The 26,973-nt window shown below is 52.6% G+C and overlaps 7 protein-coding genes across 7 annotated transcripts; 3 read left to right on the plus strand and 4 right to left on the minus strand.

Annotated features, from left to right (window-relative positions):
* Positions 1-1,375: 1,375 nt before the first annotated feature.
* On the minus strand, positions 1,376-3,348 carry NCS54_01057300 (ATP synthase subunit beta; the record flags this gene model as incomplete). Its single annotated transcript, XM_053155877.1, has 6 exons — positions 3,272-3,348; positions 3,035-3,170; positions 2,931-2,952; positions 2,770-2,855; positions 2,119-2,716; positions 1,376-2,067 (listed from the first exon to the last, which is right to left on the minus strand). The coding sequence occupies exons 1-6, from the start codon at positions 3,280-3,282 to the stop codon at positions 1,376-1,378; spliced, it is 1,545 nt and encodes a 514-aa protein (XP_053011852.1). The 5' UTR covers positions 3,283-3,348.
* A 1,724-nt stretch (positions 3,349-5,072) lies between these two features.
* Positions 5,073-7,588, minus strand: NCS54_01057400 (1,4-alpha-glucan-branching enzyme; the record flags this gene model as incomplete). Its single annotated transcript, XM_053155878.1, has 8 exons — positions 5,073-5,111; positions 5,163-5,793; positions 5,843-6,178; positions 6,233-6,924; positions 6,986-7,098; positions 7,151-7,250; positions 7,308-7,432; positions 7,501-7,588. The coding sequence occupies 8 exons, from the start codon at positions 7,586-7,588 to the stop codon at positions 5,073-5,075; spliced, it is 2,124 nt and encodes a 707-aa protein (XP_053011853.1).
* Positions 7,589-8,681: 1,093 nt separating this feature from the next.
* On the plus strand, positions 8,682-10,546 carry NCS54_01057500 (Hypothetical protein; the record flags this gene model as incomplete). Its single annotated transcript, XM_053155879.1, has 2 exons — positions 8,682-9,406; positions 9,457-10,546. The coding sequence occupies 2 exons, from the start codon at positions 8,682-8,684 to the stop codon at positions 10,544-10,546; spliced, it is 1,815 nt and encodes a 604-aa protein (XP_053011854.1).
* A 329-nt stretch (positions 10,547-10,875) lies between these two features.
* Positions 10,876-11,791, minus strand: NCS54_01057600 (Cytochrome c oxidase polypeptide 5, mitochondrial; the record flags this gene model as incomplete). Its single annotated transcript, XM_053155880.1, has 3 exons — positions 10,876-10,965; positions 11,024-11,217; positions 11,563-11,791. 3 exons carry the CDS (start codon positions 11,789-11,791, stop codon positions 10,876-10,878), a joined length of 513 nt encoding a protein of 170 aa, XP_053011855.1.
* Positions 11,792-12,361: 570 nt separating this feature from the next.
* Positions 12,362-14,236, minus strand: NCS54_01057700 (MFS domain-containing protein; the record flags this gene model as incomplete). Its single annotated transcript, XM_053155881.1, has 6 exons — positions 12,362-12,616; positions 12,671-13,246; positions 13,295-13,356; positions 13,410-13,804; positions 13,860-14,147; positions 14,202-14,236. The coding sequence occupies 6 exons, from the start codon at positions 14,234-14,236 to the stop codon at positions 12,362-12,364; spliced, it is 1,611 nt and encodes a 536-aa protein (XP_053011856.1).
* A 522-nt stretch (positions 14,237-14,758) lies between these two features.
* NCS54_01057800 (Zn(2)-C6 fungal-type domain-containing protein) lies at positions 14,759-16,986 on the plus strand (the record flags this gene model as incomplete). The annotated part of the gene is made up of 3 exons (XM_053155882.1): positions 14,759-15,190; positions 15,244-15,932; positions 15,990-16,986. 3 exons carry the CDS (start codon positions 14,759-14,761, stop codon positions 16,984-16,986), a joined length of 2,118 nt encoding a protein of 705 aa, XP_053011857.1.
* Positions 16,987-18,034: 1,048 nt separating this feature from the next.
* On the plus strand, positions 18,035-26,562 carry NCS54_01057900 (AAA-16 domain-containing protein; the record flags this gene model as incomplete). The annotated part of the gene is made up of 4 exons (XM_053155883.1): positions 18,035-24,593; positions 25,121-25,134; positions 25,190-25,585; positions 25,642-26,562. The coding sequence occupies 4 exons, from the start codon at positions 18,035-18,037 to the stop codon at positions 26,560-26,562; spliced, it is 7,890 nt and encodes a 2,629-aa protein (XP_053011858.1).
* Positions 26,563-26,973: the final 411 nt, after the last annotated feature.

Consider the following 26,973-nt stretch of genomic DNA (forward strand, 5'->3'; position numbering starts at 1 on the left):
ACATGTGGAATACTTTACAAATGGTTTTTAAATACCCAGGAGACTCAAGAGGTCTCTCTACTCTTCAAGATAGTTGATGTTGTTACAAATGGAAGAGAAGGCTACGCGCCGTCCCTACTCATCAACCTGCTTGAATCACTTCTATCAACGTTCACTACAAGAGGGTGGTAAATGTACTGCCCATGCAGTCAACACAGTGATGCAACTCCTCGGATGAAACGGTGAGTTCTGGAGTTGCCAAACTTTAGGTAGCAACGATCCCTATGTCGCAAGACCAACTATAACTAGCTCAAATCCTGGTTTACAAATATGCTGGGATAAATTAGATATATAACTACATCTCTTACGTTGAGGAACGCTTATAAGAAATGATATATTAAAGGGATATCCGCTTGGATGTAGAGGCGGACAAATGGCCCCATCCATAACAAACTCTCACACAAGGGTAAGAGCAACCTCTTACTAAGTCTTCATATATTATAAAAATACTTTTCTAAGTTTTATAAAACTTAGTATAATTCTCTACTATATTAAGGATATTAGTATATAAAAATATCAGGAAGTAATGATGAGGATTTGTAAATTATATGCACTTAGTTATCTAAGTGGTGTGCGAAGTAGTTGAGTGAGCTGTGGGCACTACCAGTCGTGGACCGTGACGAAGGTCGCACCTGCTAAGATCGGAACTATCACCCTGGAACGACCTCGACAGGGAGGCCCAAGAAAAACAACTTCATGACCTTTCATCATCACACACAATCGACATTGTGACTCCCTTAAGGTAGTTTTGTCCATCAACTACTGTCCCCTTGATCTCCTGGAGCTGATCAAGATGGAGAAGGGAGTTGCGTCAGCGTGGCTGCGCATTCGCATGATGATCATTTCGAATGGAGGGCTTGTTTGGGAATGATAACGAGGTTGAGAATGAAAGGATTCGTGTATAAGAGGCAGGATAGATCGCGATGGGAGAAGAAATTGTCTCTGCATCCTCACACAACTCAAGAACAGTCTTTGAGCCCTATAACAAATACAATTCATTTCTCACGTCAACCAAATGTCAGGCCTGACATATTAGGAGAACAACCTGAGCAAGACAATAGTACTAGGAGTTGAGACGATAGAACAGTAGTGAGGCAGATATATGAATAGGACAATGGCACAACACTTCACAAGACATTGAGACTATCACGTCAAAAAAGAAAGCTTGATATGGCTACAAGAGGAATTTTGTTGATTTCTTGGTACACAGCTCACAAAAGAGACTTGATGGAGCTTATGAGAAACCTCCCCGGGCCTTGTTCCTCTTCTCTATACATAGGCCCGATTTCTCTCTCCTCCCGTCTCCCGCGGCATTAACTCTCAATACTCAAGCCCCTTAGTTGTTCTCCAGCTCAGCCAGAATCTTCTCACCCTTGGCCTTGGCCGAGGCGAAGTCACCGACCATGTAGAAGGCACCCTCGGGAAGGCTGTCGCCCTCACCGTTAAGGATGGCCTTGAAGGAGTTGATGGTCTCCTTGAGGTCGACCAGAGCACCCTCAATACCAGTGAAAACCTGGGCGACAGTGAAGGGCTGGCTCAGGAAACGCTGGATCTTACGGGCACGCTCGACGGTAAGCTTGTCAGCCTCCGACAACTCGTCCATACCAAGAATGGCAATGATATCCTGGAGAGACTTGTACTCCTGGAGGATCTGCTGGACGCGGGTAGCGGTGTCGTAGTGCTCCTGACCGACAACTCGGGGGTCGAGCATACGGGACTTGGAGTCGAGAGGGTCGACAGCGGGGTAGATACCCAACTCGGAGATACCACGGGACAAGACAGTGGTGGCGTCCAAGTGAGCGAAGGTGGTGGCGGGAGCAGGATCAGTCAAATCGTCAGCAGGGACGTAGACGGCCTGGACGGAAGTAATGGAACCCTTCTTGGTGGTGGTGATACGCTCCTGCATACCACCCATGTCGACGGCAAGAGTGGGCTGGTAACCGACGGCAGAGGGGATACGACCCAGAAGGGCAGACACCTCGGAACCGGCCTGGGTGAATCGGAAAATGTTGTCAATGAAGAGCAGCACTGGGAATGGTCAGTATCAAGTCTGGCTGCTTGGCTCTCGAAATAACTCACCATCCTGACCCTCCTCGTCGCGGAAGTACTCGGCGATGGTCAAACCAGTAAGGGCGACACGGGCACGGGCACCTGGGGGCTCGTTCATCTGACCGAAGACCAGGGCGACCTTGGAGTCACCGTCAAGCTGAATGACGGAGGTCTCCTGCATTTCGTGGTACAGATCGTTACCCTCACGGGTTCGCTCACCGACACCAGTGAAGACGGAGTAACCACCGTGAGCCTTGGCGATGTTGTTGATGAGCTCCTGAATGAACACTGTCTTGCCGACACCGGCACCACCGAAGAGACCAATCTTTCCACCACGGGCGTAGGGGGCAAGAAGATCGACGACCTTGATACCAGTGACGAGAATCTCAGCGGAAGTGGACTGCTCGACGAACTCGGGGGCTTCTTGGTGAATGGGCAGGCGCTTGTCAGACTTGATGGGGCCACGCTCGTCAATGGGGTCACCAGTGACGTTCATGATACGGCCGAGGGTCTGGGGACCGACGGGGATGGTGATGGGAGCACCGGTGTCGACAGCGGGAGCACCTCGGACGAGACCCTCGGTACCGTCCATGGCAATGCATCGGACGACGTTCTCACCAAGATGTTGCTGCTGGCTGTTAGAATTGATGGGCCAGACGAGGCAATTGAGTTGATACATACGGAAACCTCGAGCACGAGCTTCTGGCCATTGTTCTGAGTCTCAAGGGAGTTGAGAATGGCGGGGAGCTTAGCGCCATCGAACTTGACTGCAAACTAGTCAGTAAGGTGTTTGTCGGGTCGAGGCAGGCTGGCAGAGAGCCTGTCGCGGATGATTGACTGACCGTCGACGACGGCACCGATGACCTGCGGGCAGTCGGGTTAGCACGGGGTTTGATGGAATTGAGTGTAGCCGGGCGACCGGAATCGGGGACGAGCTCGAACTCACCTGGTGAATCTTGCCGGTGCCAACGCTGGCAGTGCTCGCCCATCGGCTGCTGATGGGGAGTCGGAAAGAGGCAGGTCGGAGGGCACGTCGAGGGAGGACGGCCGGGCGAGCCGCGCGGGCGAAGGAGGAAATGCCGCTGCCGAGGGAAAAACACGTTGGTCAGCTCAATTGGACCTCAATTGGAGCGGGAACGTCGTCGAAAACATGTCGACAGTCGTTCTCGGATTCGATACTCACCTCTTGAACATCTTGCCAGATGACAAAGAGCGATCAGAGATGGGAGTGGAGAGAGGTTGGTTGAAGCTGAGGGAGAACTTTTACGGAGGTGAGCAGTTTTGCTCGGGGACGACTTCTCGTCGGTTAGAGCTTTGCGGCAGGTCACGTGTGGCACTAGGCCCGAAATTACTCTCTGCCCCACCTGAGAAGCTGCGATGCCGGCAATTTACCGGGACGACGCGGCGGGATTATTCGCGACCCAGTGGTTGCCTCGTCAGGGAGCCACTCAGAGCCACCCAGCTCCGGACCAGCCCAGAGCAAACCAACAGCCGGCTATGAGAGACTGCGGGAGCGACAGCGGAGCAATCAATGTTTGAGGGATCAATTGCTGAGGCCCAAGCCAGCAGGCGGTATGTATATTACAGAGGGTCAGATTTCGGTCGACGGGACCGAATAACAGGGGACAAGCGACAAAAGCTGGTGATGAATTGCGGCAAGCAAAAGTACCCCTCCTCACAACGGCTAATAAAGATGAGATCAACCGCATCATTGATCTCGCAGCGAAGCCAGCAATGCCCCCCAGGTGATGCTCTGCATCTCTCCAGAACGGGAGAGTACAGCAATAGAGCGGGGAAAGTAGCATTGACCTGTGCTGGGTGCTGCCGAGATGGAGGGAAGGAAGAAGATGGGTGTGAGAGTGTCTGAGCCAAGCCCAAGCACGAGCAGCATCCAGTCCTGGCTACAGCCGGAACCTCGTTATAGCGAGTTGCGGCTATCGATGCACAGTGCATCACAGTTTCCGAGTACACGGAGTAAGTACCTGACATCCAATTGCCCAAGATGCATGCGTGCGCTCTTTCAACAAGCAAAGCTGCTTCTGCTGCTGGTCCAGTTTCTCCAGCTTGCCCCCCCCGGCAACAAAGACAGATCAGGGATCTCCATCTCCCATGCATCCCGTTCCCTTGCCCCTATTGGTCTCAGCTCGCTGCCCACGCCGAAAGACCCCTCATCACGCCCAATCACAGGGGGCAATTGAGTAAAGCTGGGGCATCCAGGAGATGTTGGGATCCAATTATTTTTTGACGCTGATGAGATTTGCCAATTGTTCGGCCAGGCTCTGTTCCAACTTTTTTTTTTTCCCTCGTCGGCCCTCTCCCTTCCCCATGCCCGTGCCAAAAATCTGCCCCGGCTCATGAGCACTCAGACCGATATATCGTTATCGTCGAGCTTCGATCGGGAACCTTTTACAGTAGCGAATCTTCAATTAAGGTTGGTTTACCTCGAAATTACAGTATTTTAAGGCCGTGATGCCCATGATTACTTTAATTAAATCGCGTCCAACTGTTTCATCCTGTGGCCGCTCTCAATTGATGGTCTTTGTCCCTTCGCTGTCCCGAACGCCCGAGCCGAAAAGTCCGAGCAATGCCCAGAGCCAGGCCCGCAGGAGCAATGGGCCAGATCCCGATGCGCCGCCGCCATCAACCTCCAAAAGTCTCCCACCGCAATATCTAACGACATTGTGATAGCCAGGTGTGAGGTGCTCATTCAAATCACTTCAATGCTCACTCTTATACGGCACTGGCTCATATGTATCAATTGCCATCTTTTATTATTCAAATGTTGTATCTCTGCAAGGCAGAAAGGAACGAAAATAGACATCATATTAGTGAGTGCCCCACCGCAATTAATTGTTCACCTTGTCAAGGCCCATCATGTCTCCGCCAAAGAAGAGAATCACCAAGCCATAGAGTTTCTAGTAGCTTCAGTACTGCTTCTAGGTATCTTCAACTTCACTCCCATCTCTTATCTTTCAAGGCGAGCCTTAGGGGTTCTGAGAAACCGTCGACTCGAGCGCCAGAACCTATGTCCGTGTTAGTGATTCCGATATCTCATGTGGGATGGGGTTTCTTACCAGAGCAGTTCGGCAAGGAATGTACACGTGTGTCCAGTTCTTCCTGTTGTTCCATTCCATAGCGGTCGTAAAGAACCGTGTGCCCTCGTCGATGCGGTTGAATCCGCCAACATCCTTGCTGTCCGTGTTCAGGACTACTCGGTATGTTCCAGCAACGTCGATGCCGATCCGGTAATCACTGAAGCTGTTGGTCGGGTGGAAGTTGAAGACGAATACCAGGCCGGCACGCTCAAACACGATCACCTTGTCATTCTCGTTCTTCAGTGAGATGTAAGCCTGCGGTGCGTGGAGCCATCCGTACTTGGCCTCGCAGTTGTTCATCTGCCGGTCAAAGTTGTTGAGGAACTGATATCGCAACAAATGATCTTCCGTGAGGTTGAGCTGTCGTCGAGCATACCAGAAGGAGTTGTTGTTTCCCTCTCGGGGGAAGTCAAGCCACTCAGGGTGGCCAAACTCATTACCTTCGAAGTTGAGGTAGCCCTCACCTCCTAAGCTATGTGTGAGAAGGCGGATCATCTTGTGGAGTGCCATACCCCGATCAATGACTGGGGTCAGAGGCGACAATGTCGACATGTTGGTGTACATCTCGGCATCACACAGATGCATCATGAGTGTCTTGTCACCAACAAGCCTGTGGCAGTTAGCAATGAGCACTGAGAAGGGTCACGTTACGAGCTTACGCTTGATCGTGACTCTCGGCATATGCGATCGTCTTCTCGCCATGACGCCGGTTTGTCAAGGTGTGGCAGATGTTGCCAATGTCCCAGTCATCATCCTTGAGCTCCTTCAGGATCTTGATCCACATGTCAGGAATTGCCATGGCGAGACGGTAGTCAAAGCCAACGCCTCCGAGTGATAGTGGCAGACACAGAGCAGGCATGCCCGAAACATCCTCGGCAATGGTGATGACATCTGGGTAAAGGAGGTGAAGCATCTCATTCGCCAGCATGAGATAGACGACAGCCTCCTCATCGACATCTGCACCAAAGTACTCGTGGTAGCCTCCGGAGAAACCCCTAATTCGGTCAGCATTGAATCATAGAATAGGCTCTTTAGTAGAAGCAACGTACGTTCCCATGCCATGGTGGATGTAAAGCATGCTAGTGACTCCGTCAAATCGGAATCCATCAAACTGGTACTCATCCATCCAGAAGCGCAAGTTGCTCAGCAGGAACCTCATCACCTCATGGTGGCCATAGTTGAAGAGTCGGCTGTCCCACTGATCATGGCGACCCTTGCCGCCGCCATGGAAATACTGGTGGTCAGTGCCATCAAACTCGTTGAGGCCATCGAGCACGTTCTTGGACGCATGGCTGTGGACGACGTCAAGGAGTACGACAATACCCATGCTGTGCGCAGTGTCAATGAGCTCCTTGAGGTCCTCGGGAGGACCATATCGACTGCTCGCCGCAAAGAAGTTGTTGACCTGATAACCAAAACTGGCGTAGTAGGCATGCTCCATGACAGCCATCAATTGGATCACGTTGTAGCCAAGATCCTTGATCCTGGGAAGCATATTCTTGGTGAACTCCTTGTAGGTTGCAACCCGCTGCTCGGGGCTGGAGATACCAACATGGGCCTCGTACACACGAGCGCTTTCGGGCTTCTTAGGTCGCGCATGCTTGAACTTGTACGTCTCGGAGGCGGGAGGGTTCCAGAAGCGGGCGTCATAGGCGGGCGACACGGACAGGTCCTGTGTCACGTACTTGATCCATGCGGGGAGTCGATCGGCACGCTCGCCATTGGGCAGAGTGAGGGAGATCTTGAGGCAGTGTCAGTATATGGGGCAGGCCAATTGACAATTAATTAGAAATGCAGCATACCTTGATCTTGGAGTTGTGAGGAATAGCAGGCTGGCCATCCTTGGCTGGAACAGTGATCTCGAAGACACCAAAAGGTCCCTTCTTCATGGGATGGGTGGTGCGATCCCAGTTGTCTAACGCCAGTGTAAGAGATTGAAGGGGGAGGCTGGCAAGTAGTAGACTTACTGAAGTCTCCAATCAGGTATGCCTCGGTGGCATTGGGTGCCCATTCGCGGTAGACGATGTTGTTGTTGGCATCGACGTTCAATCCAAACTTTTCGGTGCCCTAGATTCTTTTGCATCAGTACCAGGCAGGGCCAGGGTGCTGAAAGGCAAAGCTTACCCTGCTGAACTTCTCGAGACCACCCTCATTGTCGTTAATGGCCTTGATCCATTCTTGGGCCTTTGAAAATCGTCTCCTCAGGGCGTCGCTGAAAGGGGACAGCCAGGGGTCAAGCTTGACGACACCTAAAGCTATCGTCAACATGGGCCCCCTTTGACCATCAGATCATCACATGTCAGAACCAACTACTAACCTGTACCATCATTGGGAATGCCATCCGCAGCACCATTGGTATTGTTGGGGTCCAGGGAATTGGACGACTTCTCGACGATTGCAGCCATTGTAACGCTCAGTGAAGGATACGACGCGTGTGGAAGGATGAAGGTGTTGGAGGGAGTTGTGGGCGGGGTAGGTAGATGTGGTGTTGCGAGCTGAGCTTCAGGCAATTGTTGAGCTTCAGGTGAGACAAAGTCGACGTGTCGCAATCCAGACTCGAGAGGGCAGCTGCGACGGATGGAGCCAGAGCAATTGCACTTCAGGAATGAGGATTTTAATTCCGCCGAGTCCAGATGAACTGAACAGGTCGAGGTTGTGGCGAGAAAAAAAAAAACAATGGCGATATCTCAGACCTTGTCAACCTCGTCTACTAGCTCCCCTAACCTGGCGCTGCACACTTCGCTTGACTTGACCCTCAGGCAGCTTTATCGATAAGTTGAGATGACGTCGCGGATGGGGTGGGTTTCCCAACGGCCAGGGTACGTATCCTGTGCGCTGTGCCATAAGTGGAAGGCGTGTGGCCGCTGTGCGCCTTTAGACGCTCGCGTTGTGGTTGAGAGGGTGGGAGAGCGGGCCCGGTGAGGTTCTCGCCATCCCGCCACTCGGGTTTGCCGTGCCATGATGAGGTTTTCTCGGAATCATTGTGCAGCAGTACAACACGGGAAGGATTGATGGTCCAGTCGGGGGGGTGCTTAGGCGGGCGTCCTTATCTGATCCCCCAGTCGGCTTCTCTAGTGGGACGAGCTGCAACTCGGAGCTTTTAGTGGCTGTGAGTTGCTGCAGATGCCTGCGTCCTCGGCTTCTGAACTGTCGCACCGATAGCGGAAGATGCTGCTTGCGGCTGACGAGGTAGATGTCCGGCTGGACAGTTCCGGATCATCCAAAGAAGACATCGCGTATTTCATCAATCACTACCATCTCCAGGTCAACTCTGTATTGTATATTGCTGGGATTGCCCTCGTACAAAGCCTCATCTCTGTTGCCAATTGATGATGCGATAAGCTTCCAGCTTTCGGCTCTACCGCTCGACCGTGTCAAGCCGTCTCCGACCCCCCGCATCCCGTCATCGTCGGCCCAGACACACGGTCATCTCGGTCGACTGTCTCCTGACTCTCCGCTTGGAATCGCCCTTATTATGTGATTCGGGCATATACAACAATGGCGCCCTTCGTAAGGGCACTTCCTGCGACCCGTCGTGGTCTCCGCTCCGTCTCCATTCCTCTCCTGCGACCGCTGCCCATCGCCGTGTCCCGACCGCCATCCTACAATCCCTCCCCGCGCTGTCGACATCTATCTGTATCGATTCCCCTCGCCGTATCGAGGCGAACTGCCGACTTCAACTCGGGTTTCAACAGCAGCTATGACCCGTCAGTCGATCCGGGGCGTGGCCCCATGTTCAACAAGGCCAGCTTCGGCGTCCCGCAGTTCTACCCACGGGACCTGAAGAAGCGTGTGGACGACTATGTCGTTGGCCAGGACCGGGCGAAGAAGACAATCTGCGCGACCATATTCAATCATTACCAGAACTTACGGAGACGACATCAACATGAACACGAGGATCGGAATCGGCGTGATAAGATGATGCGCCAAAGGTTTGCTAGAGACAGGGAGCTGCATCAGAAACGCCGCGAGATGCACCCCGTCGAAGGTCAGCGTGTGCATGGTCCTATGCCTCAGCGCAAAGACACTGATGCTCTACAAGATGAGTTCCCGGGCCACAATGAGTCGGTTCGTGGTCTTCATGACAATCACGAGTATGACGAAGATCCCATGGATCATCTTTATGTTGCCGAGGACCTCAGCATCCCCGAGCATGTCAAGATCGACAAGAGTAATCTCCTCTTGATAGGTCCAACTGGTGTTGGTAAGACCTATATCTTAGAGTACGTTGCCATGGTTCCTATGTCCCGTTGCCCATACTCACCGTTCCCAGAACACTTAGCAAAAAGATCAATGTTCCTTTCTCCATCTGCGACTGTAACTCCTTTACACAAGCTGGATATATCGGGCAAGACGTCGAGACCTGTATCGAGCGACTCCTTATCGAAGCCAATTATGACATCAAGGCGACAGAGCACGGCATTGTTGTTCTGGACGAATTCGACAAGATAGCGAGACGTGAGACTACAACCGGTCGAGATGTTGGGGGCGAAGGAGTCCAGCAGGCGCTGTTGAAGCTTGTTGAAGGAACAAAGGTCACCATCAATGTTAAGGACAACCGCTCGTCTCGGTCAACACCGCCCATTACGACCAACTATAATGCATCCGGGCCCTCTTCCTCTTCCCCTCAGGCGGCCCCTCCCGGTGGCAAAGTCGACCAGTATACCATTGATACAACAAACATCCTCTTTGTCTTCTGCGGCGCCTTCGTTGGGTTGGATAAGGCTGTTCTCAGGAGAGTCGCGAGACCGTCCATGGGTTTTGGAGGAGAGCTCCGCGGCCGCTCAACCATGTCTGGGAGCAAGCAGGTTCTTCCGGCTGAGACATACACACATCTCCCTCATCACAACCCGCAATCGGCTTCTTCCTTTACCCCACTCGATCTCACCACCCCGGCCGACCTCCAAAGCTTTGGCTTCATCCCAGAGCTGATTGGACGACTACACAACATCTGTGCTCTCAGTCCCCTCTCCAAGGATGACCTCTTCCGCATCTTGACTGAGCCCAAGAACAGTCTCGTTGCCCAGTACACAGCTCTCTTTGAGACATACCCTTCTCGACTATTCTTTACAGAGAAGGCCCTGTATGCAATTGCTGAGAGGGCTGCTGCTTCAGAAACAGGTGCTCGAGGACTCAAGATGGAGATGGAACGGGTTTTGGCAGAGCCCATGTTTGACGCCCCCATGCCCTACGTACTTATCACTGAGGCGAGCGTCAAGGGAACAGAGAAACCAGCATACTGGGGCAAGGATGGCAGATTCGAAGTGGACAGGAAGATGGAAGAGGAGGAGTTGAACCCCAACAGGACGCAGCCAAGTGGTACCTTTGAGAGATACCGGGAAGCTGGGCAGAGTGGGGGATAAGATCCCTGTTGATCAAATGTATAATGCACAGGGAGTATTGGAGCAACTGCATGATTGTTTGGGTGGGAATTATTTGGGTAACTGGCTTGGAAACGCTGGTGTATGCTCTCCACGCGGATCGAGAGACAAGCAAACATGTTCAAACAAATGACTCGACTCGGGTTCCGTTATTGTAGTACAGTATTTACACCAAGATGATTTGATATCAGCTCTGGAGCGACCTCGAAACCCCCAGTCACGCCCTGCCCCGAGGCCGCTTTACACACTATGACGTCTCCATGGAGTCACCCCAACTTCTAGCACAAAAGAAAAGACGTTGTGTATTGAATTTAGGAGCTGCCCTTGGGAGGAGACTGGACCATGCCCTTGCCGGCATAGCCAGGAGAGGTGATACCAGTGAAGGGGTCGGATTTTTGGTTCTGCGAGAAGACAGCTGTCAGTGGTGCTCTGCGAGGGAGGGATGGTAACCAAGCTCACCTTGAGGAACTCGTTGCTCTCCTCCTGGTACTCCTGGGACATGGTGTAGGGGACGGGCTTGGCAGCAAGGCGGATGAGGCCAAAGAGACCGAAGCTGACGGCGAGACCGACGACGACACCCCAAGCGACACGGGCGTTGGTACCGGGGGGGTCAACGGCGCGGGGACCGTGAGGGCCGAAGGCGATCCAGTAGGCTATTGAGACAGTTTGAGTTAGTTTTCTGAACGTGACGCAGCATCAAGGCAGGGGATGGGTCGTTTGATGGCTTGTCAGCCATGGCTCAGAGCCGAGGCCCACCAATCAGGGCCCCGAATTGAGGAAATTGGGTCTACATGATGCAATTGAGGCTCTCGGAGACTCAGATGCAAGGCTGAAGTGTGAAATGGACGGAGTTGTGGAGTGAATTGATGAATGACGAGGCTGATTGATGGACTGTGGTGATTTGGCGTGTGGTTGTGGTTGGTGGTGATGATGACCGCAGAGACTCGGCTACGCGGGAGGTATTTTCGTGGTGGAGGAGACAAGACAATTGTACGCACCGGCCTTCTTCTCCTGGAGAGTCAGCTCCTTCCAGTTGACCTGCATGCGGTCACGCAGAGCCATCCAGAGGTCGGCCTGCTCCTGGAGAGGCATGCCCTCCCATCGCTTCTCGATGTTGGCGAGGGTCGGGTTGGAGATGGCGTGAGTCGACGCAGCTCGGGAGGCCAGGGCGGGCGAGCTGCGCACCAGGCTCTTGCGCAGCAGGTTGGAGGCCGGGGTGCGCAGCATGGTGGGCGAATTCGATCGAGGGACGAAGGACAGACGGAGAGACGAGGCGGAGGAAGCTCAATTGACGTCGTGAGCGGGTCGGGGAGGAGAGGTAGTTCGAGAGGTTCGCGAAGAAGGATGGGTTTATTGAGGAAAGAATTCGAGCATCCTGCAATCGTACGACCGTGCCCGCTGCCCGGGAGAGGTTCGGCTGGACGGGTGGTAGCCTGATTGGCTCGCCTTACGTTATGTGGATACGACATTCCGGAAAACCTCGCTAAGAAGAATCTCGGCCTTGGTTATTGGCTGGAGCTTCTGATCTGAGCAGACAAGACAATCAGCATCGGCATTGACAAGTCCATCATTGATAACGGTCTGTGGGTGATGGGAGTTGAAGGAGGATCCTCTATTTGGTTCCTATACCTATTTATTATGTCTTTCTATGTATGCCAGATTGGAGATTATTCTATCCTCCTTCCACAATCCTCTCTTTGATCCTTGTACCCGGTTCCTACAGACGTCCCGTACCTTGCAACATCCATGCGATAAGATCCGGTTCCATCCTTAAAATCACTTGACTTTTATCCTCACTCAAAACTGGACATCAAACAGATTCCTACTTCGAATCTTCTCACCATACTTGATAAACACCAGCGGCACCGGGATCGCCGCCACTGCGATGAACGCCAGCAGCGATGTACCCCAACCGAGACCCAGCGTGTCGTACATCTTCCGACCAGCCAAGGGCAGCAGTGCTCCCACCAGCGAGCGGAACACGGTGCTAGCAGCTATGGCGGATGCGGCGTACTCCAAGTACGCATCGACCAGGTAGACCGAAATGCACATCTATCGAAAGAGATCAGTTACAGCTGCAAGCGCAACTAGTTGGTGGAGACCTACAAATACGGCAACCATGCCAGTGCCCAAGAAACCAGTTCCGATGATGGGAAGAATCCAGTGGTTGTTGTTCTCAGCAGACCATCCGAAAAGGAACAAGCCAGCCGGGATCAGGACACATGCGCCAGTCATGACCGGGAGTCGGTACTCTGGCTTGGACTCTCCACCATTCTTCTTAGTGAGATACCTCACGAGAGGATCGGATGTGGCTCCTGCAATAGCAAGACCTATCAATGAACCCACGCCAATACCGCAGTAGGTAAGGCCAACGGATCCGCTCGAGAAGCCGTATTGCCCCTCAAAGATCATGGGCATGGCAGTAAAGATGAGATACAGGTAACCGTAAATGATGGCCATGTATAGCGAGAGGAGAAATACGATGGGCGAGAAGAGCAGCATCTTGGTTGGGCGAACCATTGCCAAGCTGAACAACTCCTTGGTTGTGGTTCCCTTGTCCAGAGCAGACTTGAGCTTAGGGTTGCCAGTCTCCTTGCGGAGCTTCTTGGTCTTTTTCTCCAGCAAAGCATAGGCGTATGTCTCTCGCATGAAGATAAAGCCTGCCAGTGCAATCGCGCCGCTCTATTGGACATGTTAGCTTTGGTTTGGTCAAGCCCACAGTCAACTCACCACCATAGCCACCACCCAGAACGACCAACGCCAGCCTTTAGCCTCGGAGAGATATCCGCCAGCTATTCTTATTAGCGTTCACAGTCACCACGGTATGTGTTCAATATATACTCACCAATCGGTCCAACGACAGGTCCTAAGAGAGGTCCCAAAACCCATGACGACATAGCGGCTCCACGCTTCTCCTTGGAGATCATATCGGCCAGTGTTCCAGCTCCAAGTGTGAGCGGGCAGCAACCAGCAAGACCTGCGAGGAGTCGGAAAATAATCAGGCCCGCCAAGTTGGGAGCCTTGGCGCAAGCAATGTTGAAGACGACAAAGAGAACATTGCAGATGTTGTAAAGCGGAAGTCGACCGTACATTTCAGACAGGGGCGCAACAACCAATGGACCGAAACAGTACCCAAGAAGGTAAACGGAGACGATAAATGACGCCAGTTGCTGATTTGTTGAGTGGAACTCTCCCATCACTTGATCAATACTTGGCGCGAAAATAGACGAAGCCAACGGTCTACGGATAGTTAGAGGGGGTGGCCCTTGGTTGTTTGTCACGGCAGGATACCTACGTGACAAATGTGATGGATGAGACAAGCACAACTGTTATTGTCTTCTTCTTTGCCGACCAGTTTTGGGGATTGGCTGGGTCATCGGGGCCATCCCAGTCAACAATGTTGGGGTCACGAGGAGCAAGTTCCTCAAGGTCGACTGAGGTTGATCCATCTTCAAGATCCTTCTCATATTTCTCATCATCATTGAGTACTGGTGCTGGGGTAGCCGCACCAGCCAGTTGCTCTTCGATATCGATGTGACCCATGTTGTTGAAGAGCTGGAGGTTGACCAAATCGGTGGTTTCTCTGAGTCGCACCAACGAGGGTAAAGAAAAGCCGTGTATGCTCACGGCCGATTACCGGAGGAGTTGTCGTAGCTGAACAAGAGACTGCATACCGAGACGGGAGTTGGAGAGACGGGGTAAGCTTTATTAAATGTATCCGCTCAGAAACTAGTGAGTCTCAAAAGCACATCAATGCAGCTCCCGACACCCTTGTCACTCACCTACCCAACGGGAAATTCTCTTAAGTCCGCTAACGCCAAACTGAGCCCGATGTGATGCTGGTAGCCAGGATTTAGAGTCATCAAAGGGGGCAGATGAGCAGTTCGTGACCATGCTGACTGCAAAAGAGCGAGGATTCCTGTCGCCCGATGAGTAAATCTATAAGCATTGCTCCACAAGACCCATCTGAAGCCAATCCTTCTGATCAGACAGGGCTCAAATCAGCGAGAAAAGCGCGGACGTGTTGGTCCTCTGCATCTTGATATCCCCGATCCGGAGCCGGCCCCGCGGAAAGTCCGGGCGGAAAGTCCGCGGAGGTTCAACTTCCGTTCCGTTCATTAACACAATTCCTTCCTCTTTCATCCAACCAGTTACAGCTATCAGTAAGGTACCCTCTGAGAGACCACCGCAGACATGGGCCGGCAGCCTCGCCAGCGGCCTGTTTCGTGCCACTTTTGCCGCGTGCGCAAGCTGCGGTGCAGCCGCGACTTTCCCTGCTCAAATTGCACCAGCCGCGGAGTTCCCTGCCGGGAACCCCAGGATCCACCCCGCGCTTCGGCTCCGGCCCAGAGACCGATCGCCAAGAAGGCGGCGGCGGGTGCTGGTGAGAAGGAGAAGGAGACAGATATTCTGAGCCGCCTGGAGAGGTTGGAGGCGTTGCTTGCACAGCATAATAAACAGCCTGCACCCGAGAGCCAATCGTCTTCGGCGTTGCTGCCTACCTCAGAAGCAGATGCGCCACCCCGGCCACAACAGGACTCGCAACTGGCATTGCCTCTCAACGTCCAGAATTTGACGGACGATGCTCTCTGGCTGGATAGGACATGTCTTGGTCAAAAGGCATCTGTTGGTCTACAACAAGCCTTTGTCATGTCTCCTCAATGCTAACACGATAACAGGAAACCGTGTTGGGTGACAAAATCGTCTTTCGCACTTGTCCTATACGTATGATCACTCAATCATCATGCTACATCTTTCAAAATTCCAGTATCCCATCTGGTTTTCTTTCTGTGGAACCAACCAAGTGTGTATGGCTACCCACTAGAGAAGAAACCAGAACGCTGGTGGAAAAGTACACGACAGGTATCACTTATATGCACCACATAGTGCATAACCCTTCTCTATGCAACCTTGTGGATGAAGTGTACGACACCCTGGACCAGGGGACCCAGGTGCCTTTGTGCTCAGTGGTTCTACTCCTCGCGGTTTGCGCCAACGTCACGTACTCGTGGACGCAAGCGGACAATGAGACGACGAAACTATTCAATGACGCCGCAGAGGCAAATGCGCAGGCAATCATCTGGCTCAAAGGAACCATGGATGTCTTTGATGTGGCTCAGAGAAATATGCAGATCGAGCTGGAGAGTGCTCAAGGTCTTATCATTGTGAGCTTTGTCTTGCTGAACATCGAGGGCATCTCCACTCGGGCTCGAACCTATCTGTTTCAAGCCATCGCAATCTCTCGTGAACTGGGCCTTCATCGCCTAGATCATCCCTTCACTTCATCAACAGGTCACCCAAAGGCCTTTACTGGGATAAGAGCTGAAGCTGCTCGGCGAGTCTGGTGGTACCTCGTCGGATTGGATTGGTATGTTTACTACATCGTCTGTCTCCTTTGTTGATCACAAGTCTAACGTATAAGTAGCATGTTGGCTCGATTCCCGGGCCCCCACGAGGGCACCTATCTCATAAATCCAAAGCACATGGCTGTGAGGAAACCTCGTAATCTTAATGATGAGGACCTTGTCGATGGCGGCGAGCCGGGGAAGCCCTTGACTGAGTCGACTAGCATGTCCTATTTCCTGCAGCGGATTCGGCTGGCCGAATTAACTCGCAAGTTCACAGACCGAATGCCGCTCTCTTCAGCCGCCCCAGAAACCATGACATACGACCTTGTTCTTGAGCTGGATGCTGCAATCGATCAATTCATCAGGGAAATCCCTCCGTTCTTAGTAATGGAAGGCGAAGAACTAGCAAAGCTACCCCCTAACGATATTCGACGATCACCGGCGATTATTATACAACGGCACATCATGAAGTTGTTCGTTCAGGGGCAGCGGTGTAGGCTCCATCTTCCATATCTGGCCCGTGGTTCGATCGAGCCCCGTTATGCGCACTCACGAAACGTTTGCTTGGACGCAGCTCAGACCATTCTTCACGCAGAGCATCTTCTTGACAAGGAGAATGTTGCTTTCACTTCCACGCGACTCAGAACGACACTAGTATTACACAGCGTCTTCCTAGCTACCATTGTACTTATCCTGGATTTCTGTCTGGGAACAACCGTACAGGAAAAGGAGGCGAGGCGGCAACAGCTAGTGGAGGCATGGAAGATCCTAGACATTGCAAAGGAGCACTCCAAGCCGACAGCGCGGATACAGGACCTGTTGAAGCAGGTTATGAAGAAGCACAAAGTGTCGATATGTGCGGATGAGGAACGAAACCAGCTTCCAGTGAGATCGGCTGTGCAGGAGACGAGTCTTCCTCTCACCCCCAGCTCAGCTGCGCCGATCTCGACTGGGGCGACGCCCAATGATGCTGACCCTTCCTCCCAAGCCTGGGATGAGCTGGGATCAATGATCGATCTTGATGGAATGGACTGGGAAAATCTGCTTTGGGGCCTGGATGCCCCTCTGATTTAGAGGTCTGGTGTAGGGTACCTAGGACGGGAGGACGTGATTCTTATCACAAGACAAACTTTAGACATTGTACAATAAAGGTCACTCGGGACGGTCATTAACTATTCGGTATGGTTTTTGATGAAAGATATGAACAATATTTACTATCCTATCTCTTCTGTCTTGGTGTCATTATGGTTAGTTGACATTTTCTCAAACGGTTGAGCATTCATATAAAACATCGACACACATACAAACAAAATGACTTTAATCTAGCCCCGAGACATGTTACGGTTATCATTATCATGAAATAGCTCTAATTTAACATGGGATTTGTTTGGACATCTTCCGAGTTCTAAGATGGTGTAGCTATTTTGAAGCTGGTGGCAGAGTTTTCGAGGCTTCTGACTTGGCCTCGGTACTTGGCAAATGGTTAGCACTTGGTTTCTCGCATGCCCGCACTCATGTATATCGAATGCTTACATCTGCGGGAGATCGACCTGCTTAAGAGCATCAGGTGCAAAGACTGGTTGGAAGGTGTAGTATCCTGGTCATCGTGAGCGTCTGCTTGGGAGGGCTCATGGCCAAAACTAACCTCCAATGACGCCGCAAAAGACGGTCAATGCCAATGGCAAGGCCCTCTCAAAGACATGCAGTGCCATTGCAAAGAGCTTTATTCGACGAGCGTGGAGTGAGCAATTGAGTATAAAAAACGAGTTGACGTTGAACTTGAACTCGGAATAATTGGGGCGAGTCTCGCCTCTCAGAGCGGAATGGCCCGGCTCAATGGGACGGGATGGATGCGGCGCTGAAGCTCCCCGGAACTGGGCCCCACATGGACTTCCATGGCTTGGCGCGCCTTCCTCCCCGAACGCGTCTCCCCGGTTTCCCAACCGCGTTCCCGCCACGCCAAACAGGGAAACCACTTTACGCCAGCTTGAACCACCCTCGATCACGGTGAAATCATGATTCTTCCTACATGAACGTTTCCCATATACGCATAAAATTCAACGACCGAAGCCGAATTCGGACCCCGAATGTGACTTCGACAGAATAATGCCACACGCGGACCATGACCAACTGGAAGGAACTGGGAGAAGTCCCAGATTCTGAGGAAGAGGATGGATTCGAGAGCCAGGAATTGCCGTCCCTGCCTGAGCCTACCCCTGCGAATACGACCAGCGAAAGAGAAAATGAGGACGGAAAGGAAGAGCCTACAGAAGGCAACACACAGAAAGAGCAGGAACAAGACATCTGGGATGTTCCCGACTCCTCCCAAGGGCAGAATCACCTTGCTCCTGCGACAAAGACGCCTTCACGGATCCCCGATACGACGCCAAGACCAGACGATGCAGTCGACTTGATCTCTGATCCAGTATCCCCACTGTCTTCGCCTCTATCGTCCATACACTCCGATGTCGACCTGCTTGATATCGACCCTCTCAGCCTTGAACACCGAGCGATAGATGCCGATTCTCACCCCCCGAATGACGTCCAAATATCGAGAAGCTATGTCGAGCGTTCATCACCACCCCCTCGACTTGTCGTCAGTCAGGAGCCTGCCCCCCCATTGTCTTCGTTGCCCCAAGTGGATGACAACCCTCCCCCTATGCAAAGCCAGGAACTGGGCCTTGACGATGAACGTGAGACGGCCCGCCAAACAGCTGTTCGCTACGAGCGTTCTCTTCGGCCCCGGAAACCGATCCAAGAGCGACCCTACGCCATTGAGATGTCATACTACTCCAACATTCTCAAGAAACATGGTGTCCGTCCCCTTAGACTTGCTATCGAAGGAGAGAAGCGACGCCGACAGCAAGCTGAGGAGGCTTCGCAAGACAAGGATTTCGAGGATGACAGTCAGGAGTCACAGCTCCCGGATGTATCTGACGAGAGTCAGCTGAAAGGGCTAGAAGACTTTCTGGATGGCTTGGGTAGTCTCAACATACCTTCACCCTCACCCCCTAAGACGTCACCCCTGAACGACCGCGCCGGGCCTAGTAGCCAGGCGAGCTCGACAGGAGATACCGAGAACACGAGCTTGGCTGGTGACGATCTTCCAAGCCTGAAAGACCTACTAAGGCGCCCCCCAATCTCAGTCACAAAGCAGCGCGCAAAGAGAAAGTCCTCTCCTCTCCGATCATCAACGCGAAAGCGTAAGAGATACGATGTTGTTGACAGCGACCCCCTTGAGCCTGCATCAGCTCTCAGGTTGGTACCGGGGACTACAGACTCTCCTGCTGCACAACGCAGCTCGAGACGAGGTGGCGAGGACCCTCAACACGATGTTCAACCTCCCACATCATTGCCTGCGGACCAGCCCTCCCAACAACCTTCCACACGACTCTTCAGACGGCCTGCCTTGCTCATTCCAAGCGACTCTGAAGATGAACTTGCTCAACCAGACACCAGTGTTCAGCCAGACGACGAAGATTCTGTATCCGAGACGGAATCTAAGAGCGGCTCCGAGAGCGGCTCAGAACTCGTGAACACCGTGGGACGCCGAATCAGGGGCGTCCTTCCCGCATCATGGCTTCGACTGGATCAGCAAGCTGGCCGTGATAGAATTCAGAAGCCAACCCACAGTCGCCCGGTCCACCATTCTCCGGAGCGAGAGATTCGGCGTGGTGTGGCACAGAGGCGAATCGCCTCACCACATACTTCCACAGCCCCCCAAATCTTCTTCGAAGATTCTGACGACGAAGCTCCTGCTCCACTACCAGAAACCACCGATGATGTATTTCACAACCAAACACGGCTCGTTCTTGAGGAGGAGCCGATGGTCCTGGTTCCTGAGGAACTATCTGACGATGGAGCCTCAGTGGTAGAGGACGACCGCATTGACCCCATGTTCACCGGAAGGAAACGACAGCTGAAGCTTTCGGAATCCTTTCGTGGATCCCAAAAACGACCCAAGACAACACCAACACAACGAAAGCGTGTTCCTCCAAGAGGCCCCCATCAACCCAGAATTACTAGCATGTTTCCTGGATCACAGGACAGTTCTCTGCCTGCAACTGAGCTTGTGAAGAAGAAGTATCGCCAGCCCACGTCACGCAAAGCGTCGAAGCATGGAAAGAAACGGACAGGGAAACATGGAGGCAGGCCGCATGCTCCCCGACTCAGCATTCTTGATGTGGTTGAGCCCGACGCTCCTCGTTTCCTCAAGATCGCCGCTCGGTCTGCAACTCGACGTCAGAACATGGGCAGGTCCAGTCCAGGCAGCAAGGTTATCCAACTGGCCACCAGAGAGGATCATGTCGACGCCGTGTCTGTCTTGAACAATTGGAGGGCAGGCTCTATCCCTCAGCGCCCATCAGTCACTGCTGCCCGGAAAGCCAAGAAGGCAAAACCGAGGGCACCGAAACAACCTCTCCGTGAAACATCTGGAAATGGCTCTTCAACTTCAAGGCGAATGCCTATGCTCTCTGCAGGGCCATCTCGCCGCCTGGTAAAACAGGTCAGCCAGGCCGGGTCGGTGAGATACCAGACTGACAACACGGCGCCGCAACCTCGAACGAAGCATCAGCCACGCACCAATGTCAACCTTACTCGAGGTGGTTCTGGTGTCGCACGGCCGGCTCAACTGGAAATGGACGAAACAGACCAGTCAAGCAGCTTTGCCTTCAGATCAACCAAGAGACGTCTTGACCAACTGTATCGAAAGCAGCGTGGTGACCTTTCGGCTTCCAGCATCTTGACATTCGACAATGGTCCAGATACCTACTATCCTGCGAGCCCGCCACCTGAAGATAACCCAGTGCCACTCCGTGTTGTCGAGGAGCCACCTCCTGATCATAACAGGTCACGCTTCCGGAAGAGGACAAAGCCCCAACGCATTGATGTTGAAGCACCCCAATTCAGTCGTGCGAATGATCCTATCCCGGTTGAGACCATCCCAATCTCCGAGCCTATCCAGCCAGTCGAGGTAGATGGAGAGAAGCTTCGGGGTCTGGGGCCATATGGCACCCATTACACTCATCACTTCGAGACCTTTCCCTTGGATTCTCGCGTCTACTTCCATGAGTCAACGTTGATTGGAAGCGGTGTTTTTGAGTCAGTGTTGAGCCATCACGAACATCTGAGTGAGCTCCGATCACGGATATCATTCAACCTTGGCGATCAGGTCCTCCGATGGGGTCCTTGGGATGCCCAAGTGTCCTCGGAGCTCGGTGTTCTTCTCGACTCGATCGCTGATCAGCTGGAGCGTATCACAATAGAAGGAGACCTCCCAGACTCTACTTTCGTTCTAGGCGCGGCCCGATTCATCTTGAAATTCATGATGGAGTCGCTTAGTCTCACTGAACAATCAAGTGCCAAATCATTTAGCTGCCGAACGCTCGAGGTGTTTGGTGGATTCAACAGCCGCATCGAAGCTCTCCTAGGGCGTCATGATGGCACCACACAACCTCAATATTCTCTAATTGCAAGCGTCTATGATAAATTGATCTTGTATGTCCTCCTGGCTCTGAAACTTTGTCAGAACGACGCATCTTTGGTGGGCGAGCAATTTCAAATGGAGGATTTGCTCAAGGACTTGTCCAAAACGGCCATCTTGTCACTCACCATAAATGGTACGGACCAAGTCAGGCAAGCATACGCTGATCTTGGAAATTCCCGGGTACGAGATCGAGGTTTGAGGGACGACATGCCAGTTGTTCATTCCTGGGTCACAGTCATGAAGGCGCTCGAGCAAGCTCGGATTCCTCGGTCGTCCTTCTGGGACGTCATGTATTCTGTTATGGCCACCCCTGAGGCTGTCACAAGTATCGACGCAAGCGATCATGAGCGTCTCTGGAAGAATATGTTTGCCCTGCTCCCACTCACAGAGTTCAATGACAAGGGCATCCTCATTGCTGGCAGCAGGCATGATACCGCTGTTGACGGCTGGGCACTCCCCCAGAAGCTGCTGAAGAAGGTTTTCCAGGTCTATAAGGACAATCCTCGCCAATCGCCCAGCTTCAACAACTACTGTCGTGCTTTAGTTGGACGCTGCCACTATCTTGTTCAGCAATGGGGCTGGCGCAAGTGCGTGGCGGTGATAGGAGTCATCTTTGACTTCTTTGGGTCACAGAATCTCGCCCATCTTCGCAATGAAGAAGTATATCAGTCTCCAAAATTCTTGGAAGAGTTGGGCGGTAGGCCCTCGTTGGCAGTTGAAAAGGCCGACAAGTGCTTTCACATCTTCTTGAAGCTCGTTGCTCTGAGCATCAAGAAGTTGAGTGAAATCCGGTCATTCAACGACATCCGCAACTTGATCGCCCGCACGATGCCGAACCACAACCGCCAACTCCTCAAGGAACAGACAATCCACGAACGCGACCTGGCTGCTCTGCGAAATCATCACGACCTCCTTTGCACCCTGTTTTGGGCCTCCCCACCTGACCTTCGTCCGGGTGCTCATTTGATTGAGCGGCTTGTGGCCCCCGTGACCTCTCACAAAGAGGCGTGCTTGATCAACCTACGAGCCTGGAATCAGCTGGCGAGGTTTCTCATCTCATCTGGTGAAGCAACAACCTCATTCAAGCCGTTTATTCAGTGGCGGAATACCTTCTTCCAAGCCATGATGACGCAGTTTGATTCAGTGCAGTCGGACATGCAGCAGCAATTCTTGGCCTTGTCTAAGGATTCGAGCAAAGCAGTCAGCCGTGATATGCTTGATGCCATGGTGGCGATGAATAGGGCAGCCGTAATGGATGTGCTCCATCTCTCTGTGATGGCCTCTTTGGATGTCATGAGACATGCCCCAAATCTGGAGGCTGGCACCTTTGCCCTGAACACGCTCCAACTGCAGCAAGTATTCAAACACTTTGGCACCTGCCCTCCACAACTGGACTGGTCCATTCTTCAAGCCTCGCTGGCCACTCTGGAGATTTTCCTGTCTCGTGTTGACGAGTTCAAGGATGATGAGGAAAGCCAACAGAGTGAGAGTCAGATCCTGAACTCGGCGCAGGCGGATGATGCCATCCTGGTACTCGACCATGACCTGTCGAGCAGCTACTTTTCAATGGCAAGATGCATTCTGTCCTCTCGCGAAGAGGGCCAATTGTCCTACAATGCGGCCATCGAAAAATCGCAGTGTACCGAGCAGGTCATTACTCTATCAGCAAGGCTTGCAGTACGGTTCATCAACGGCGGCCTCCTACGGCTTTCGGACATGTTCAAGTATGGAAAGTATGGTCTATTTGAAGATGCGCCTGTTAGTATCAGTCTCGAGCAACGGCGATCACTGGTCTTGTTCATGACAACGCTCCTCAAGCATGGGTTTGATGATTTCAGCGAAGCTGGCTTCACCCTATCAGATGTCTGGGCACTGTCGATTGTCAAACCACGGCGGTACCTGGCATACGAGAACCAGTTTGCAGAAGAGCTCCGGCGACAGCAGAAAGACTTTGTCCCAGAAGCAGTTACCGGACTTGCCATTAACCCCGACTACAACACCAACCGGGACCTGTTCGAGTTCATGATATCCTGGATGCGCAGGTCACTGCGGGATGCTGGGCCGGCGCTCAGGAAGATCATCCTTTCGGAGCACTCTAAAACGCTAAAGTCAGTGATGCAGCGAATCAAGGGGGACTTGCGAACGGTGGCCCAGGATGCGTCGGAACATCATGATTTTGTGGTTTTCATCCGAGACATCATCTCGCTCATCAGGGCTCACGGTTCCGAGATTTGCACAGTTGACGACTTCTTCTACCAGATCAGCAAAGAGTATTCACCCTCGGTTCAAGATCCCCAGCTCCAGGTGGCTGGTATGATGTCTTATGGGCTTCGACTGGGCGAGGGCGACACAAGGGTCGCTCACCAGCTCTTCTTCTTCCTCTTCAACAACTTCAAGATGTCCTTGATCAATGACAAGCTGCGAGATGAGGTTGTACTGCTGCGCAAAGGGATGGAGAATCCGGGTATCATGTGGTTCACCCTGGGCAAGATGGTGCCAGCCATGATACATGCAGCGGCTGCTGAGAGTTCAGCTTATCCAATGATTGACATTTATGTGGAGGCACTCCGAGTGCTGTTGACCCAGAATGCTCTTCCCCACGTACTAGCTGAAGCTGACACGCCTTATCTACTCGCTACGTTGCAGGCTTTTGTCGGTTGTCTGAACCAACTTGGGCAGGACGGCGGGCCGCTGGAAGCTGAGAGGGTACACTTGATTGTACAGCTGCTATCAATGTCGAACTACATCTGGCCGTCCCTTCGAGGCCTGGCTTTATCGCAGGTAACTTGCGAGTCTTGGGAGGATATCACTCTGTTGCTCAAGGAGGCAAGATCTGGATTCGCTAGAGCCGAGTCATACATATCGGAGACGATGGAACTTGAGGACTACTCGCTCGACGCAGGGCTTCTTCTTTCAGGTTTCCGAAGACCGACAACGAGGACGCCCCAAGTTGATGAACATGTCAAGAGTTTCGCTGACAACATTGTTAATGACGTGCGAAGGAACTGGGTTACAACGGGAACCAAGATCACCATTCAGGCCCCCGGAAAAGGACGAGGGTTCCCTTCAACACAGTCTGGGCAGGGGACAGCTGCACCGATTTGGCAGGACTGGGTGTTGGTCAAGGACTTGTATGAGCGTGTGAGAACATGGAACCACTGGTGGGATGAAGTGTTTGGGGAAGAGTCGACAAGTACGAGGTCGTATACATGTGTTTTATTGTTTTGAAGAGCATGGCATAGTTAGGCGTTGGGGAGAAATGCTTTTAGACGATAGGTCAAAAGCTATGCATGTGGTTTGTATAAAGTATACCACTGGATTGGGGCGTTTGATGGCATATGTCTTTGCCCAAAAGAATCTAAGAATTGCCCAAAACTTGAACAATAAATTCAATTAAATTCATTTATAATATTATCTGTGAGAAGAGACAAGTTGTGAGAGTTGATGTGATGGTGAGTCTGTCAAAGTCCATGACTCGGCCGAGAATTTCCCGAGTGACGTACCTGCCTGCAGACGCGCCAAACGCGTCTCCCCTTGAACCTCCAGGCGCTTGGGGACGACCTTCACAACTTCAACACCAACCAATTCCATCCAAAAGAGTCATTCCTCGTCAGAACAGGGAGACAACCATGTCATCCCTCTTTCGTCTTCCTGACGAGGTCATCTTGCCCCCGTTATTCCAATCCTTTCCCTGTCGCGAACACCAGATCCGATCCCTAGCAACGCTCCTCCATGTATGTTGGCCAAGCTACCTCTTGACGATATTACCAAAGCTGACCGTCTCTACAGCCCGATGCAGCTCCCTGTCGAAACCTCGTCGTCCACGGCGCAACAGCAACAGGGAAATCCGCCATCGTGACCCAGCTCGTCTCCCAGCTCGTCACCAGCGTCAACGCCGACGCCGAGTCGGGCGGTCTCCAGGCTGCCGTGGTCAACTCTGTGCAGTGCATCACGGGGCGACACCTGTTTGAGCGCATCGTCGGGGAGGTGGCGAAGGCGCTAGAGTGGGAGGATGTGCCGCGGCGGTGCGAGACGCTGGCGCAGTTGACGGTTGAGATGGTCAAGATGGTTGGGTATCCTGAGAGGGATCCTAGGTGGAGGTTTGTGTTGGTGTTGGATGCTATTGATGGGCAGAGAGATGCGCCGCCTACGCTGCTACCGGCTCTGGCACGGTTGTCCGAGATTGTGAGTTGCTACATATTATACATTGGATGCTTGCGAGTGGAAGCTAATCGATCTAGATCCCTCGCCTTACCTGCGTCTTCATCGTCACGTCTCCTCCCGCAGGCTTCCTACGATCACCTACATCAGCACATCTCAACTTCCCTCCCTACGCCAAAGCCGAATTCGTTCGAATCGTCTCCCTCACACCACCAGGCTCCATTCTCGGGCACTCACAGCAAGAGACGTCAGATCTCTGGACACGCTTCTGCGCTGCGGTCCACGACTCGTTAACAAAATCGGCCTCCCGAACGCTTCCTTCCTTCCGTCACAGCTGTCATGCTCTCTGGCCACGGTTCACAGCGCCGATCCTGGCTGGAACGCACACGCCCAAGGAGTTTTCGAAGCTGCTCATCGCGGGCAGGGTGCACTTCCAGGACGAGTCTCTCCTGAACCCGAGTATCGTGTCGGTCAGGCCGAAAGCCAAGCCTGCTGATGCTATTGCGACTACGAGACCCTCAGCTTCGGCTACAGAAATCACAAATCTCCTCCCTACTACGGCCCGTCTCCTTCTACTCGCCGCCTATCTCGCCTCCCACAACGCTACTCGTCACGATCTCACACTCTTCTCTACATACAATCATGGGCGAAAGCGACGGCGTGGCGGTATCGTTGCAAGGGGGCCCTCTCGTACCAAGCACCGCAAGATTGCACGAAAACTGCTCGGCGCTCATGCCTTTGTCTTGGAACGCATGATGGCCATCTTTACAGCTGTGAGAACTGAGTGGGCAGATGGCACAGCGGTGGGTGCAGCTGGCCTGGATTGTGATGTGGGCATGGCCATCTCAACACTCGCGAGCCTGCGATTACTGACCCGCGTGGGTGGCGCTGGAGATGTCATGGATCGCGGTGGCAAGTGGAGGATCAATGTCGCATGGGAAGTGATACGAGGCATAGGGAGGAGCATAGGGGTCGAGGTGGAGGAGTGGCTGATAGATTAATTACTAATGCCTGATGTAAAGACGACATCCGCATCTCTACTACCCGATCATTATCTTGTCACATCTATCCCTGAGCTTATTCCATATCATTCATGTATTGCATGAGCTGCGAACCGTATCCCGTCTATCAAAAAACGTCCACATTCCATATCCACGTAATGATACAGCGCATCATCAAGCGCCTCCTGAGAGGAGCTGAAAGAGCATCCCATCCATCCATCCATCCATCCATCCATCCATCCGTCCGTCCATCAATCCATTCCTGCGTCTCAAGAAAAACGCCAATCCATGATATGTCATACAAAAAGCTGTCCACGTCCATAGGTAGTCTAGATATCCGGACGAGAAAAAAACAAGCACAACATCCCTTCTTTCAAACAAAGATCCCAGCTCCATTCTTTTTGTTGTTGA

The sequence above is a fragment of the Fusarium falciforme genome, chromosome 8 (assembly GCF_026873545.1).
Source record: "Fusarium falciforme chromosome 8, complete sequence".
Taxonomy (NCBI): Eukaryota; Fungi; Ascomycota; class Sordariomycetes; order Hypocreales; family Nectriaceae; genus Fusarium; species Fusarium falciforme.